The sequence below is a fragment of the Cryptomeria japonica genome, chromosome 1 (assembly GCF_030272615.1).
Source record: "Cryptomeria japonica chromosome 1, Sugi_1.0, whole genome shotgun sequence".
NCBI lineage: Eukaryota > Viridiplantae > Streptophyta > Pinopsida > Cupressales > Cupressaceae > Cryptomeria > Cryptomeria japonica.
In genome coordinates this window covers 131,779,386-131,797,194 of record NC_081405.1, presented here as the reverse complement: position 1 = coordinate 131,797,194, position 17,809 = coordinate 131,779,386, and the positions used below count along the sequence as shown (strand labels likewise).

General features: G+C 33.4%; 1 protein-coding gene across 1 annotated transcript; it reads left to right on the top strand.

Annotated features, from left to right (window-relative positions):
* Positions 1-1,117: 1,117 nt before the first annotated feature.
* Positions 1,118-2,295, top strand: LOC131063052 (uncharacterized). Its single transcript, XM_057996828.2, has 2 exons — positions 1,118-1,474; positions 1,629-2,295. Exon 2 carries the CDS (start codon positions 1,648-1,650, stop codon positions 2,038-2,040), a length of 393 nt encoding a protein of 130 aa, XP_057852811.2. The 5' UTR covers positions 1,118-1,474; positions 1,629-1,647; the 3' UTR covers positions 2,041-2,295.
* Positions 2,296-17,809: the final 15,514 nt, after the last annotated feature.

The window sequence follows — 17,809 nt, the reverse complement described above, 5'->3', positions numbered from 1 at the left end:
TCATTCTATCTAATCCCTATATTTAAACTAATACTACCCAAGAGAACTATTATTTGGCATAACACACTCAATGAAATAGATTACCTACAAATGATAGGCATTCGATTATTTTATTAAAAAAAATTATACAAAAGTAAACAATTAGGAACAAATAGTTAAGAATTTGAGTCCTAACACCTTGCGCCAAACCATTCAAAAATATATATTCAAAGGCTACATAAAAGATCAAGGACAATACTCTCAAAATGCCTCATATCTTGTGCAATATAGATATTCTCATAAATGTTCTTAATTATGTGTACAAGTAATAAGTGATAGCCCTAGGATGAAATCTAGACATATCTTGACTATATAAAATAAACTAAATGAATTAAGGCTATATCTTTAAATACAACATTAAGAGTCACAAACAAATATTTTCTCTAATGATTATAAAGATAAGATCAACATGATTTCAAAAAGAGATTTGAATTTCATAAGTGGAAGAATCACTTTTATACATACAAAAATAAGCAAGATCACTTTTATAACTATGAATTTAATTCAAAACAAAAAAAATATAAATCAAAATTGATTCTTAATAAAACCCACTAAAAATCAAATCTTGCTAAGTGCAAAACTCCCATATTATAAAAAATAAGACTGACATAACGAATTTGACTGAATGACACCCCCTATCCTTTTAACTCTTAACTAAGAAAGATCAATACAGTTGCGATTATGTACGCCCACTTTTGCTATTACATAGGAACCACTCTAATCTAACTGTAACAAAACATAAGGAACAGTTTTCACAATTCCAATGGCCAAAACCCAAAGGGCACGTGTAAAGGATGGACAATTTTAAACTGACTGCATTGTAATGGAAAGTAATCATGAAAGTTTGTGTTCCTAGATTGTTTTTTGGAATCAAAGTCGTAGCTACGTAATCATGACTAGAAATTAAAAGATGTTAAAAATGTCAAGAGTTGAAAATGAAGGAGAAAGTTATTTTATTTTGATAGGTAGTAAAGCTGTTAAAAATTGAAAATGAGTTTGTGCAGCTTTTAATCTTTTCCACAAGTTAATGGAAAGTTGGAACGGAAAAGCTGATGTGCCTTAGAGACAATTTTATTCTGATTTAACATTTGTGGGCTTCCTTTGTCCCCACTGGAAAAAATGGATTACCAAAGGATAAAACTCACCTACTCCATTACAACAAGTTCCCCTTGAAGTCGTAGTTTGTTCTAACTGTGCTCTAATTCAAAATGATATACCGTTGAATAAGTCTTGGGAATCGAGAGAGCTAGACCAAGAGTTGGCAGGTCAAATTAGAGACGTGATAAAAAAAGATTATTTTAGGGTGCCTAACAGCTGTGGAAATTCCTTGGAGTTCAAGGGCACGGCTGTTTATTTTATAGAGTAATAAACTACAACTTTCTTCATCCCCCAAAATCCTGTGCATTCTGTTGGGAGTGCCCTGTTTATGATTTGGGTAGGCCTGTTTTGATCTTTTTTTGGTTCAGAACTTATGTAGTATGAGTTTGAGTAATTGGGCATCTCTGTTTTGAGCCTTTTTTGTCTGCAAAATATATTTCTGGTGGTCTGATTAATTTGGTCTGCATTTGTTATTTGTATTTGTGTGCCAGGTGAGGGAAAAAAGAAGAAATGGGGGATTACAGATCTCGGTCATATGGGGTCGACCCAGGGGCGTCCAAGGGTTACAGCTATAATGGAGGAAACGGGCAGATTCAGCCTTATTTTAGTCAGCAGCAGCCAGGGGTTTCTTATTCTTACAGTCAGCCCCCTGCTTACACGGATGGCCCTGGGGCTTATAATGGCTACAAGACCAATAGTTACAATAGCGCTGTGGCTAAGAGTCAGTCATCATCTGCCTCTTCCTCTAAGTTCTGGGGAATCAATGATCCTGAAGTGAAGAGGAAGAAGAGGGTGGCCAGCTATAAGGTTTACACCGTGGAGGGCAAGGTTAAGGGCTCCTTCAGGAAGGGTTTTCGCTGGCTCAAGGACAAGTACACCGAAATCGTCTACGGCTGGTGGTAAGACCAATTCTGCTATAAAAAAAGAATTATAGGCACCGCACCTCACCCCTGCTCCCTGTATTATTTTTGGGTTTCTTAGATTCAGAAGAGATCACAGTGACAGGAAACCCCAAGGGAAACAGTGGGTGACGCGTAGATTTTCATTCTGTTGTATCTTAAAATGAAGACTCTAATGTTTATTGGGTCTTAGCTTTTTCAAATGAAAGGATTCTATTTTGAAATGTGAATAAATATGTTCTCTCTTTTTCCATGCTGATTTGGGTGTTCTTACTTGATCTTGGCACCCAAAAATCTAATCTTTTGAACAACTTTTTCTTCTCACTGGATAGACATAGAACGTTTTTGTTAGCTTACTAATTGCTTTTCTTCATGATATTATGACATATGATCTGTCTTGAATTTTAGTAGTTATTTTAATGTAATTTTCTCATATTTGTTTGTGAAGAGTGGGTTTGTTACACTGTTTTACATGAATCTCATTGCGTCGCAAACTGTAGAAGCCATACCCTTTTGTCACTTGGTGTTTTTGTTGTGTCAGATAGCTTCCTGAAGCATATCTATTAAGTAATTGCAGCAAGCAAACTCCTTTTTGGCTTAAATATAAGGTCTGATTTTTTACCTAAAAAGTTGCCCAAGATTTTGTATGGTTTTGATCCAAGTCCAAGGGGTTGTGATCACATCCCCAAAGTGACATTAAGGTTGAATCCTAAGTGATGACTCTGGGCCTTACATTGTTTGGTTAGTTTCTATATTCTCATCTAAATTTGAATGCTCATAAGGAGCGAAATATTGTGTTACTCGTAAGGATCTAAGTCTTAGTATCAGTTGGCTCAGATGCTTGTTTGATCTATATTTGTTGACCATCAGAACATATAAGATCCATCTCTATTTACTCATTATTCATGTGGACAAGATCGAAGTTGTAGTAGAATAATGGTAGGCACTATGAAGCTCCACTGAAACTTGACAGTAAACCATGACCGACCTTACAGTTTTGCTATGTGATAAAGTTACGCAATGGCATTGGTATGAGGAAGATATAATTTGACATTTGCGTTAAATTTGAATGAGATTATTAATCAGCTTATGGACACAAAGGAGAAGTTAAATCTCTTACTTATTATTTTTCAATCAAGGAATGTAGACAGGGACAAAGATTCTTTTGTGATTGGTGGGATGCGGGCCGGCTTTTCTATCCCTCCAATTGTTATGTATTGGCTTCTTAACTTAAAATACGTAAAACTTGTCTCAATCGTGTAATTTCTGTTACGAGGACTCTCAGCAACTCCCTCATTTACATTATGGAAATTCTATGTAAGGCTGTTCTGATTTTAAAGTTAAGTTGATTCCTGGGAGATGGCTCTTGTACTAACATTGCCTTATTGGACGGGCATTATAAACTGTTGACATGATAGCGAACTTTCATATGTAAATAATAAAACCAATAAACCACAGTTGGACTTCCCAAAGAATTGTGAGGCAGAACACTTTCTTAATAGGGGAATTTAATCAATTTATTACCAAACCTCATTTTTATGACTTTTCAGTGTAACACAAACAGAGGAAGAAAGAAGTAGCAATAAGGGGTATAACTCTGTAAATCTGGAAACTGCTCTCAAATTTCATTGAGGTGGATTGTCTGTTATTAGCATTGCAGGTCCTAGAATTGATTTTTTTTTTGTGTGTTTGGGTGCTACAAAATAAATACAAAATTTGGGTAGTGATGTTTCATATGTTTTTCTCTTGTATATTACATATTTTTTATTAATTCAAAATGTTATCTATAAGCATCGGAAGCTACTATAAAGAAAGTACAAGAAAAATATATAAATGGCAAATGTGAAATTTTTGTTGCTTTTTTCATTACATCATTTATGATTAAGGAAACTATAAAAGATTTACAGGTGAGATAATTTGAATGCTCTGAACTTTTTTTTGTAGAAGTTGTAAGGGAACTATAAGCAATATGATGAAGTCTGTAAATGCAAGCTTGGTAACTTCTCTCATATCGTATTTCATTTCAAGAGAAGTATAACCTCAGCCATCTTACAAATACAAATTATAATTAAACCTTTTACAACAACAGTTGTGATTCATGTTCATGTTAATATACATATTTAAAAAAAAAAAATGTCTGGTAAACTTTTTAATGTGACCGGTGACGCTGGCATGACACGCCCTCCGGCTCCACGAGAAACACTTTTGACCCGAAGCTAGAGCTCAACAGCCCAGCAGGGATTTGAACCTTGGTGGCCGCTTCACCAACGAAGTGTTCTAACCTCGACACTACATCTCCGAAGACATGTTCATGTTAATATTCAAATGAAATATCAAATCTATATTTACTTACACTGTAACTTTATAGCTGTCTGAGATGTTTTTAATATTTTCGAATGAAACATATTGTTTTTAAGATGAAAACATTAGACATTTTGTTTTGTTAGTTTTGGAGTAGGATTGTTGCAAGATAAGTTCCTATTGTTTCCCTTCTCATCTTATTTTGTTTATCACCTGTGTTAACTTTTAAATCTCTCGTATATTTTAGAGTAAGTTTTTAGATGCAATTACCAAACCAGTAAGTTTTTAGATGCAATTACCAAACCACTCTCCTGAAATGTGTTTCATCAAAAAAAAATCTCGTTTGATCTTTTGTTATATAAGATGACGTGGAGAAGCTTCGGTTGATAGTGGATTGTCTACTTAAATAACAATGTATTTTTTTTCCCCCAAAATTGAAGAGACACCTAGCAATTTCTTTTATAAACTTGTAGGGCTCATTTTTCATATAATTGGAGTAAAAGCACACAGGATTAAAAGTTTCAACTGTGTTTAGCTGATCCAGCCAAACATTTCTCCTTTTCTATTCTTTTGTGGAGAGTTTAATTTATTATGAATGTAAATAGGAAAAGTGGTATAGGATGTTCTGATATGTATTGAGCAGGTGGTGGTAATAGTTCTGAATTCTTTAAACATCTGCACTAAATTAATGCATAAAATTTGATCCCTATATAAGATAACATATTTTGTGAGACTTAAAAGCTTGGAGGCAAGGAAAAATTGTAGAAAAAATGCGATAATGCAATAGCAGAGGTTAAGAAGTGTCTTTTAAGTTGGAGTAAAGCTTTTGCCTTTTTTTAGTGGAATTATCTTTATTGCAAAGGGGCGCAGCTCCACCCCTCGTCACCTCATACATGTACCCATTTTATTTTCCTCTTCAGATATAGTCTTAGGTTTTTTGGGACACTTATGAGTGTCCTCTTTTTGTACTCCTGCATTTTCCTGTTAACATCCTTAGAGGGGACTCGGCAGAACTTAGGGAGTTATTTATGTTGACCTAATAACTAGATTTGGTGTTGACTTTATCTTTACAGTGTCAGTGCTGTGTTAAGTGATGCTGTAAGGAGAGTGTTGATGCATGGCTGTGGCCGGTGAATGATAAAAATAAATATATTTTGTATTTGCAGTGCTTGGCCGCTAGAACACGCTTCTTTTGTGCCATTTGTGGAAAATTAATAATGTAATTGAATTTGTAACCGTCATGGTGCACTTCACGTTTTCGCTATATCTTCTTACATGTCCCTATTTTTGATTTTTCTTATTTCTTTTTTCTAGTAAAGTAAATTTTTTAATGAAGCTATTGGCTATGTGTGCTTACTCGATTCATCCCAAAGCTTATTGGCGGTCTTAACATGAACTCATACCTTGCTGTACTAATTGGTGAACTGATACAATTTAAATAGCTGTAGTCTATGGCATGTGACTGTCACAAAGGAAACAAGATAAGTGAAGGATTCCAGGAGGGAAGCCTTTCCTTGATCGCACCATATCATTGCCATATCTTCCTTAGTAAGCTGTGCAAGCTCCTCTATTGACTTACGACATCTATCGTTTGATTTTTTTAGACGACCAACAAGACAAGCTCAATTATACATCCCTGAAGGGAGGTTTGACCTGCACTGATTGGTAAATTTGTTAATTATCCCATTTTGGACCACTCTTACCTTTTCACTGTTTCGCAGGGATTGATAATTATTTGTGAAATGAATTTCTGGATCAGCCGTGTTTTACATATCGATTACTCCCCTGTTTCATGAACTGCATCTTTATAAGTTTCAAGCTGTCTTTGTGGGAGCCACTGTCTATAAAATGACTACACATTTGCCAGGTCCTTTGTCAAGTCTGTTGTCAGATCCTTTATTTTTAACTTGATGTCAATCCTTTATCTAGGACTTTCACTTTCTTTTAATGGACCTAGAACTTGATGAGAACTTAATGATTATTATAATTAAGTGCTACATCCCATGCCAATTGTAGTACAGTTTCTAACCTGAACATTTTTTTTGTCAAGCTACCTAAATGAACTTTTCTGAGCAAAGATTTCAAGGCTATAGGTTAATTATTATATCATTTATTTGCATTATTGAATATAAGTTAATCCTTTTATAAGCCCACCAAAAAATAAAAGGTTATACGCTGAGGTATAAGATTCACATTATTATGGTTTGAGTATGGTGGATATTTCAGCATAACTGTCATATTTGGTCATAAAAGATTCCTTGATCCGATTGGCATTTGGAATTAATGGACTTGTCCTTACGCATGACAACAAGAAATACTATTGTGCTTTTAAAAGCAACATTTGATTGTGACTTTTGGCTGTTATGCTACGTGAGTGCAAAAATCATGTAACCTAGGTATATTTTTGCAGCCGTAACTTGTCGCCGAATTATTGCCTAAGAAAATTTGTATTTTTTAATTCAAAATCATGCACAAAGTTCATCTTATGTCTATTCATAAAACTTTAAGTCTTCAGAACATGGACCTGGTTGGTGAGTTTGCCTCCAAACAACAGACCTGGTCTGCAAACTCTAATGCAAAACGTGAGAGCTATCTTGCACTTCCAAATTTCACAGCAGTTGGAAATCAGAGCTCGTGGTACTCACTTGGGATAGTTTTGACTGTCTTTGTTATAGTAAATCTTATTACTATGTGATATTTTGGTTTCAATATCTTATTAAATTTCCAGGTGGATTAGTTTGATAGAAGTTCCAGCAGGAGGTGCTGGAGGGAGCAAGGACTTTATATGATAGAATGGTTTAAAAAGTTTTGTGGATAAACATTGCATACCATGAATTGGAGCTTCAAAGAGATGCCAATGTCCCCTGTATATTTCTCGGGCCTTGTTGATACTAGTTTTGCATACCTCATGATATAAGTCGGGGAGGCGTACGGATGGAAGTTGGGGTAATTTATATTATATAGTTATTGACATAGATACGGGTATAAATAAGACAACATATTTTATGTATTGCTGCATCCAAGGTTCCCAGAGACCTGTTCATCTGTGTCTTGTATTAAAAGGTCTATTGGAAGGGGAAAGGGGACAAAAAAGTTAATGGTTGTAAATGTATTCATTTTAGGCAAAGGAAAAATCCAATTCCATGCATTCAAGAAACAAGTTATGTTCATAACTTAACTTGCTTACTCCTCTCTTCCATTCTATCCACATTCAACACTTTCCATCTTATCATGACAAGCATAGCTGCAACAAGGTTTGTCAAGATCCATACAATCTTCATCAGCTCATTTTAAGCAAATAACTAAATAATTAGTGACATTTGAAAAGGAGTTAGTGCATTGCTTTTGGAGATTGGAGGCTAGAATATAATTGGCATTGGGAAGATGATTATGCTCAACTCACCTTGCATATAAGATTGTCATAATCCATATCGTCGGCCTTGCAAATTCCTCAAGTAAAGCACATGCCTTTACAGAATTTCTTGTAGATGCTTGGAAGTTTATCATAAGCTTGAAGAGGAGACAATTCACTACTTTCTATATTAACTAAATAAGAGAGCCTAACATTCGGTCCATCAAGGTTGAGGTCAATGAAGGTTTATTGGGACAGCAAACTGCTTTGGTGGTTGTTACAAAGGCTGGGCATTGGCATGTAAAGGGTTCTTCATTTCACATATGTTGCCAAATTGATCTTCAGTTATAAGCAAGTGTAGTCGATCTAGTTTTGGAGAAAAGAGTGAAGTGGTTGCTGGTTACTCATTTAATTGTGTTGTAACCAAATTACATCTAGAATTTGTGGGTTGGGGCAGCCGATTGAAGGAGCTTTACAATCATAAAAACTTCTTCAATTGAACGGGTATCTTGCTGTCTCTTCATGTTTTCTATTTTGGAAGAGGAACATATCTGCAATTCATATATTCCATACAGCTCTAGCATAACTGGTCAAGATGAAAGAATGGTTACCAGTCTTGTTAGTAGCAAAAGACAAGTAGAATGTCAAGTGGGCCCATTCTATCCAATTGACAACAATATGTATGTTGAGAGTTTTGTTATATAATATCAACCAAAGAAAAACTTGAATTTAGATTTTAATTTCTATTGCCAAATCCGCATTTGTAGGTATGATTTAGTGCTATGACAACTATGGAGATCTTTTTACTTTAAAATTTTGGGACTCTGTTCCACATATAATTTGTTTGAACGGCATAAATTGTTGAATCCCCAAATCCATCTGTAATTGTTCAAATATAGGTTCATGAAAGTCCAAAGAATTCCACACGTCATTTATTCTCATACTCAAGGTGTCCATCAACTTCGATTAGATTGTTCTGAACTGAAGGCTATGGAGTAAGACTAGGATGTGTATCTCTCTTGCCATTCCAACTTTCCACCGTTTCTTTTCCAACGCCCAAGTATATGAATGCCAACTCATTTGTAAATGCTTCACGAAGATGAACCTTTATGATCCATATGCAATTTTTATTGAGTGGGTTATTAAATGACATCTTGTCTGTATGACTGTGCTAGGGTAGCCTAGGATACTTCTGAGGCACATGCAGAGTGAAGTTGAAAAATCGCTATTAAGTATACAACTTATACAACAATTTGTTATTGTATAACATATATTAACTTGTACTTTTCACTTCAAAAAAGCCCTTTTGATTTATGTGAAATCTTTGATAGATCTCTCTTATTATATAAGAGGTGAACTATTATAGCCTAATTTTTTGAACATGTTACTTTATTTCTTAAGATCTATTGTACTCTACAATCAATGCAGTAAGGAGAGGTGTGACATGGTAATTTTTGCATTTTCATGAAGCCTGGCTGAGACACAAGTGAAGCCTCCTCATAGTATGTCTTTATCTTAGGATGATCTGTTTTTATGCTAAGGTACTAAGTTAGGGTAATGCATATGAATACAAAAATGAGACCAATACGCACCTAAATGACAAGGTACGACAAACTCGAACTGAATTGGGTGTATGATAACAATAATCTAAGAAAGACCAAACATTGGTGCTTGATTGAGACCAAGCATTTTAAGGAATACCAACTAGTAGTAATAGAAGAGGGTTGATGCTCTCCCGTACTGAGAAAAACTTAGTAAGAGTATGCTCGTTTGAAGATAGGCTGGATATAAAACCTATGTCCCAAGGTGCCTCAAATTTGCACGTAAGTTAGGTTTTCTCGACAATCTTACAAATAGAACATCTTAATAGCTCATGTGATAATGTTCAAGGCTTCAAGCATCTCAAGGAATCTTTGTAATAGATCATCAAGGATTCCTAACAAGGTAGGTCTACAATAATATGCAATGTGTGCCTGCATGAAGAGTTAATTGAATCAATTGAAACCTCTTTGCTACAAGGGGTCATCTTTTAGATGAGAAGTTGACACCAATCTTGATTTTATTGGGGGTCGTTGTCCAAAGCATAGCTGATCACAGCTGTAGAAGCTATTGGCTCTTCTTAAGCTAACACTTATTTTGTTATAAAGAAAACAATAGGCCTTTTAATTGCTGATGTTTTGACCATAGGTTTACTGATGTATAACAAATATTTAAAGAAATTAATTTCTTTCAACTACTTAGAGAGAAGCAACTATTTGGGAAATAGAGATAACTAACTTAATGCTACCTACTTTGAACTACATAAGCGAAATGAAGATTTTCTTTTCAACCAACTTAATGCTACCTACTTTGAACTACATAAGCTAAATGAAGATTTTCTTTTCAACCAACTTAATGCTACCTACTTTGAACCACATAAGCTAAATGAAGATTTTCTTTTCAACCAATTCAATTGGCTTAGAACTAAGCTTGATTGAGCTATGATTGCCAATCTTGATGGAAATAACTACTTCAAGACTTGTCACCTCGATCAATGTGAGAGTAAGTGGGGGAGAGCTAATGGGTGAAACAACTCTCACCTGCCTTAAAATGCAAAGGGAAAACAAGTTGCTTTAGATTGAGGGATTTACTTGCCAAGGAAACACCTTCCAATTACGTTGAATAATAAACTCACTACACAAACTTTGAATACAAGTTGTTGAATGATATAACACTTTTAAATGCATGATTAAAATTGTGGAGGAAATAAATAATAATCTTGAATGTATAAATTGACAAAATCCTAATGTAGTGATAAAATTGTGAGGATACACAATCACTAATAGCTTGACACATTTTATGGGGATACATTCTTCACTAGATTAGGTGAAACACCTTCATTAGATTATATATGACTTCATTTTAGAGCTAATCTCAAGTATTGGAGGGTGATTTTATTTATGAGTTTGACATGCTAAATTTTTAGAATTGTTATTGACATTGTTTACATCTCTAGGTGTTTCTAGGAAAAAAGTGGTTTTAAGATATAATTATATACTAGCATACCTATATCTTAAAAAATCTAAGTAAAGTACGTTGTGAGAGATCAAATTAAAAAATATTTAGCATTCAAAAATAATAATAAAGTGTTGATTGAAATAAAATTGATGTGAAATTGTTTAATAAATCACTTAGACCACTTGAATGAAAATTCAAAATGTAAATATTTAACATTTGATTTACAATGATCTACTTATAAATAAATATTAGATTTAATATATATGATATTTATTGTAACCTAACCCTAATCATATATCTAATTCTAAGTCTAACCTTAACCTTAACCCTCATCTAATATTAAATCTAACCCCAATTGAATCTAGACACTAACCCTATTTAAACCCTTATGTAACATTGATCCTAATGCTAATTCATCTCTAACCTTGATTCTATCTTTAATTTCAATTATGAACTTAACCTTAAACCTAATCTAGCATTAAATCTAACCCTCATTGATCACTAATGCTAAACCTATTTAAGCCCTAATCTAACATTAACCCTAACCATAATTCATTTCTAATATTAACCCTATTTAAACCCTAACCATATATTAATCCCAACTCAAATATTTTTCTTATAACCATAATTTTACCCTACCTCTAATTGAGCCCTAGCCCTAACTCTTATTGAACCCTAATCTTACATTAACCTTGATCCTAACCTTACTAACCTAATATTAACCCTAATAATATTCAAACCATAATCATAAATAAACCTTAATCCTAACTTTATTTTAACCCTAACCCTAAGTTAAAGATTTCTCTTAAAATCCTAATTGAAGCTCTTATTTCTAATTGTAATTCTAGCCTTAATCATAATTGAACTATAACATCAACACTTTTTGAATACTAAATCCCAACTTAATTGAATCATAGCCCTAACTCTAACACTAATTAAACCCTAGCCATAACTAAAATCTATTGATAACCTTAATTGAATATTAATCATAATTTAAATAAATCCTAACTTAAACACTTATTAAGCTACAACTCAAGTTAAACACTAACCTTAATCTTAATACTAACCCATTGAAACCTCACCCTAATTTAACCATAATCAAAATTCTATCTCTAATTCTTATTCTAACCCAAACTTTAACCCTAGTCCACTATTGAATCTAACCCTAACTTAACCCTAATGCTAAAATTGTTTAGACCATGGCTTGACATTGATCCTAACTCCTATTTAACCCTATCTCTTGTTTTAGCTATAGCCTAAATTAAACCCCAACCATAACCTAATTCAAACCTTATCATAAATACAGTATTTTTCCCTTATTGAATCCTAATACAACATTAACCTTAATCCTAATTGAATCCTAACCTCAACCTTAACCTTAATCTATTATTAACCCTAATGCTATTGAAAATGTATTCGTAATATAACCCTAATCCTAACCCTAAGACAAAAATTTCTTCTATGATCCTAATTGACACCTAATCCTATTTAACCCTAGCCTAACCTAGCCTTAAACCTAACACCTAGCCTAATTGTAATGACAATCCTTATTCTATTTTTAATCTTAATTAAACTTGAACTTAAACCCTAGTGCAACCTTAATGCAAATTGTAACCTTGATACCAAAGTTTATTCTATAACTTCTTAACACTAATCCTAACCCTAACCTAACAATGTAAGGCATTAATTGTAACAAGTTTAACAAATGTATTTCTAATCATAGCCCTAATTTAACCCTAAGTTTAACATTAACTCTAAATGAACCATCACACCAAACCAAAGCCTAAACTTGACCTTGGCCCAAGCTTTCTCCTAGAATATTAATCCTAACCCTAATAAACTATGATCCTAACCCTAATTAAACCCCAACCCCAACCACAACCACAACCTTGACCTCAAGATTTATCCTAGAACCCTAACACTAACTCAACACTAACCACAACCTTAATCAAATCCCCTAACTTAAACCCGAACCCCAATTTTACTCAAACTCTAATCCTAACCCAACACATGCAAGACTTTAAAATAATAAGGGTTGGAGTTAGTGTTAGGATTGGGGATATAACATTACGATTAAGACCATAACTAAATTTATTTATCCTAACCTTAACATCGATCTTAATTTTAATTTAAACTCTATGTATATTCTAATTCTAATAGGTTAAATATGACCCTAATATTATTAACCCTAACACTAACAAGGTAACCTTAATTAAAATCCAACTTTGATCTTAACTCTAACCTTAATTAACATTGATTTATTTTGTTTTAAAGAAAAAACACTTTCATTTATACAAAGTTTTTGAAGATATCCATCAAATTTATAATTTAAAATTGAATTGAAATTATATTTTATTAAATTATCTAAAATTAAAGATAATATCTCCATGCATGTCCCAATTTAATTAGAAAGTATAATTTTAAAGTTCAAAGTTCAACAAAATCAGTTAATAATCAATTTTTAAAGCAATTATTATTAATTGAATAGTATAATAAATATCTAACTAATGTGTACTTAATGAAAAATTATTTTCTTTAAAAATAAATAAATTGCCTCTATATAAAGTTATTAAACCATCACACATAAAATTTAAAATTGAATTAAAAATATGTTCATTTAGAATATCTAACAAAATTAAATATAATATCTTTATGCATGTCCCAATTAAATTAGATAACATTTTTTTAAGTTCAAAAAATTCAGTTGATAATCTATTTTTTAAATAACTTATATTAATTGAATAGTATAATGAATAACTAACCTATGTGTATAAAATGATTTTCTATTTTCTTTTAAAATAAAATTGATTGAGGTAATATAATTTTTAAATTCAAAAAAATCTATTAATAATCTATTTTTTAGGCAACTATGTTAATTAAAAAGTATTACTTGTAACCAACTAATGAGTACTCACTACTCAATGAACATTTATTTTCTTTTAAAGAAAAAATAGTTTCCTCTATAGAAAGTTACTAAAGGTAGCCATCAACCATAAAATTTAAAACTGAATTAAAGATATATATTTTTTAAAACATCTAAAAGTAAAGATAATATCTCTATGTATGTGCTAATTAAATTAGATAGTATAATTTTAAAGTTCAATAAAATCAATTAACAATCTATTTTTAAAGAAATTTCTATTAATTGAATAGTATAATGAATAACTAACTAAATTGTACTCAATGATTTTTTTTATTTTCATTTAAAGAAAAAATAATTTAAAAAGTTATTAAAGGCAATCATCAAACACAAAATTTAAATTTAAATTAAATATTTTTTTTCAAAATACCTAAAATTAAAGATAATATCTCTATGCATGTCCCAATTAAATTAGATAGTATAATTTTGAAGTGGAGCAAAATCAAAATTTCAAAGGCAATTTCTATTAATTAAATAGTATAATGAATAACTAACTAATGTGTAGTCAATAAAAATCTAATTTTTTTAAGAAAAAACAACTTCCTTCAAAGAGATTGATTAAAGATAGTAATTGAATTAAAGATGTATTTAAAAAAAATAAATCTAAAATTAAAGATGTTATCTTTATTCATGTCCCTATTAACTTAAATAGTAATTATGTAGTTCAACAAAATAAATTAAATTTATTGTTAAGACAATTTCTATTAATTGAATTGTACAATAACTAACTAACTAACATGTACTCCCTAAAATATTAATTTGTTTTAAGAAGAAATAAATTTCCTTTTTAGAAAGCTATAAAGGAAAAAAATGATTTCCTTTATAGAAAGTTATAAAAGGTAGCCATTAGAAATAAAATTTAATTTGGCTTAAATATATATATTTTTTAAATATTTAAAATTAAAGATAATATAAATAAAATTTATTTCAAATATCAGCATTTTACTAAAATTGAACCCACCTCTTTGGAAAAAAAATCCTTTCTAGACTACAAGTATTAATCTGTTTTGTCCAACTTCAATAGTCATTGATCACTAAATGTTAAAGACGTTGCTTTTTATGAAATACAGTAACAACAAAGGTTGCCGAGTGTTGTAGCTACAATTTGCATAATGGCAGATGGAGGCGTGCAATTCAATTAATCAAGATAAATATATATTCATAACTTTTAAGTTTAATTAATTAACATGTTCATTAATCACATTATTTATTGATCTATTTCCTATTCAAATATCATAATATAATAGATTTTTAAGTATTCCAAAACCACAATTAAATATTAGTCTTTTAAATTAAAATAAACAAAAATTACAAAATTTTCCTTAAGAGTAATTCACCACTTTTATTTCTACCTCTTGAGATGCCCATTTCAAATCTAGTGATTCATTGATTTTTAACTCCAGCACATTAAAATCTTCAAAGCAATATGACAGATTTACTATTAAAGTATTTGAAGCAATCAAGGTAGGGAGATCCAATGAAGGACATCCCCGCCTTGCTGCCTATAACACAAAACACCATGCAAGAATCGGTAACCAGTAGATACAACAAGAGATAACCGGTAAACAAATAAAGAGAAATCCCAACCGGTAGATATAACACATGATATAACCAGTGAAAATAAACCGAAAGCAATCTTTATGATATTTGATGAATTACATGAGCTTGCAAGCTTTACACATCCTGGACCGCAACCCAAGATTACAAAACAATCCTTACAACTCAAATCTAAGATCCGCAGATCATCTGCTCAACAATTCAGCCTTTGGTAACGGTCTGCACTGTTATGCACTGATCCAGACCTCAGTCCTTCCAGACTTCAATCCCACCGGACTCGAATCTCGCCAGAAACTACATCTTCGCTCGATCTCTTCTTCCTCTGACCTCTGTCTCCTAAAATGATTCTCAAAACTTCCTTTTATACCATCCGCAAGCCTCAACAACTCGACCAAGTTGGCCAAAGACCAACCAGTTCAAGATGAAACATGTCAACAATAACATGTCGGCCCAAATCACCAAGAACATCTTCAAAATGCATAGAACTTCACGCGGTCCTCTGGAAATATTGATCAAGGCCCAAACAACATCGCTCAACGATCCACAAGTTACGGAAATCAACCACAACCCAAAATTCTCCTTCGCCACACACTACAAGACCAACCGGTAAGAACATACCAACACCAGACCAATACCAGAATCAATATCTCACTAGAATCAAATCCAAATGCCATGAATCTCTAATATGACAAAGACAACAAACTCAAGGTGATAAATCCAAATCCACAATGCTAAGCTCTCAAACATGAAGAAATGCAACGATCTCCAAGCAATTCCATTGCAAACTGCTCCAACCAGTTGAACTACTCTGGTGCTCCTCCTCCAACCGAATGAACTACTTCAGTGCTCCTGCATCAAACTCTCAGGATTAATTGAAAAGTGAGTCCCATCACATGATCTGGTTCGACGATCTGTTAGTAGGTACTTGCAACTACCTTAGGGGTTCGACGGTCTGACTACTGTGTAGGAGAAAAAGTGACACTAAGCAAACAGGCCCTAATCTCACTTTCAACCACACACTTGTGGAATACGAAAGAGCCTAGAGATATCACACAATTGGCTACTTCTTTTTGTGGAAGAGAGAGCCACGGGATACCTATTAGGATTTCTATTCCTTTGTTGCAATTGAAAGATGAAATGATGCAAGTTCAATTCCTAACCCCAAAGTGCAAGTATGAACTAATAACAAGATTGCAGAATTGAACTTAAACAATGGAAAGCTGTAAACACAAGGATAAGACAAGAATACAAATGCGTACCCGGAGTCAAAATCTGAGTGAAAATGTTCGGGACGGGGGCGCGGGCGCCACTGTCCTGATTTTGCCCCTGAAACTGCTCTGGAAACTACTATTTTGCACTCTGAAAAGCTGTCAAAAATGCTGAAAATGCTGTCTGTCAGGAGGACCAGGGCACCCAACGCCCCTGTCCCAGGGACCAGGGCGCCCAGCGCCCCTGTCTTGGCAGGACCAGGGTGCCCAACGCCCCTGTCCAGGTCTTTTGCTCTGCAATTTGATGTGGAGTGCTGTCTCGACCTGCTCTTCCCGGATTTGTCACCTGCGGCATCGACCGAGTCCCGAAACCTGCACTTATATCTGAAAATGGTATGGGCAGCTATATAGGGTTTTGCCTTAGTCAAACCCTCGCTTCGGTGATTTCCACCTCCATGAATAGCCAAGTTGTTTTGTAAAATGTATTGTGTGTGCAGACCTAGTGTATGTGCAAGGTCCTAAAATGCAAGAAAGCAAACTAGAGCAACCTAGAAAGTAAACCCTAATTGCTTGTAAATGATAATGTAAATGCTCTAAATCAAGATGCAAAGTGATCTAAAGCATGAATAAAGGATATATTGAAGCTTATGCAAAGACATGAAAACAATATGAAATCATACCCAACCCTCAAGGGAGGAGTACAAGCCAATCTTTAGTCGGTAATCTCCTATTGTTCTTCAATGTCTTCCAAGCCCTAAATGGATGAATGAAATTGATAAATGCTTGATAGAGGGATGTTGAATGTTGTTGAAGTCTTCAAAGATCTGCTCTTTCGCTGCATATGAGGTTCCTCAAAAACAAAATTCGGATCCTTTCAAATGAAGAAAGAGAGCTCTTATATATGAAACCCTAGGTCATAATTTCGACTTTTGGCCGACCTAGAGATTGAATCTCCTGCCAATTTCTTGGGGTTAACCTTTATTTTATGATTGGATCGCGATCCTAAAATTTTGGGAAAAATGTCCGGGACCGTGTGCACTCCGGGCGCCATGGTCCCGACAACTTTTCACCAAATTTTCAGGGCCATCAGATATGATGATTTTAGAGAGAATCCTGAAGTTACAGGTGATTTCGAGATGTTTTGACCCCCGAAATCAAGCCCCCAAGTTCAAAATAGGACCTAATTAGGGTTTTTGATTAAATGATGTATTGGAAGAATAAAATGAAAGGGGCACACTTTAATGAAAAGGGCCCAACTTTATGATATGGGAGATGATAAAATAGAACCTTAGACCTAATTAATTTAATTAATTAAGTGCTAAAGGGGAAATACAATGCAAAATGCAAAATGCGCCAAGGCGGGTGCTAAACTAGGTGTGAAATTGTACCACCCTAGCAAGTGCGTACAATTTACGATGCTACAACTACAGGTTTTGAT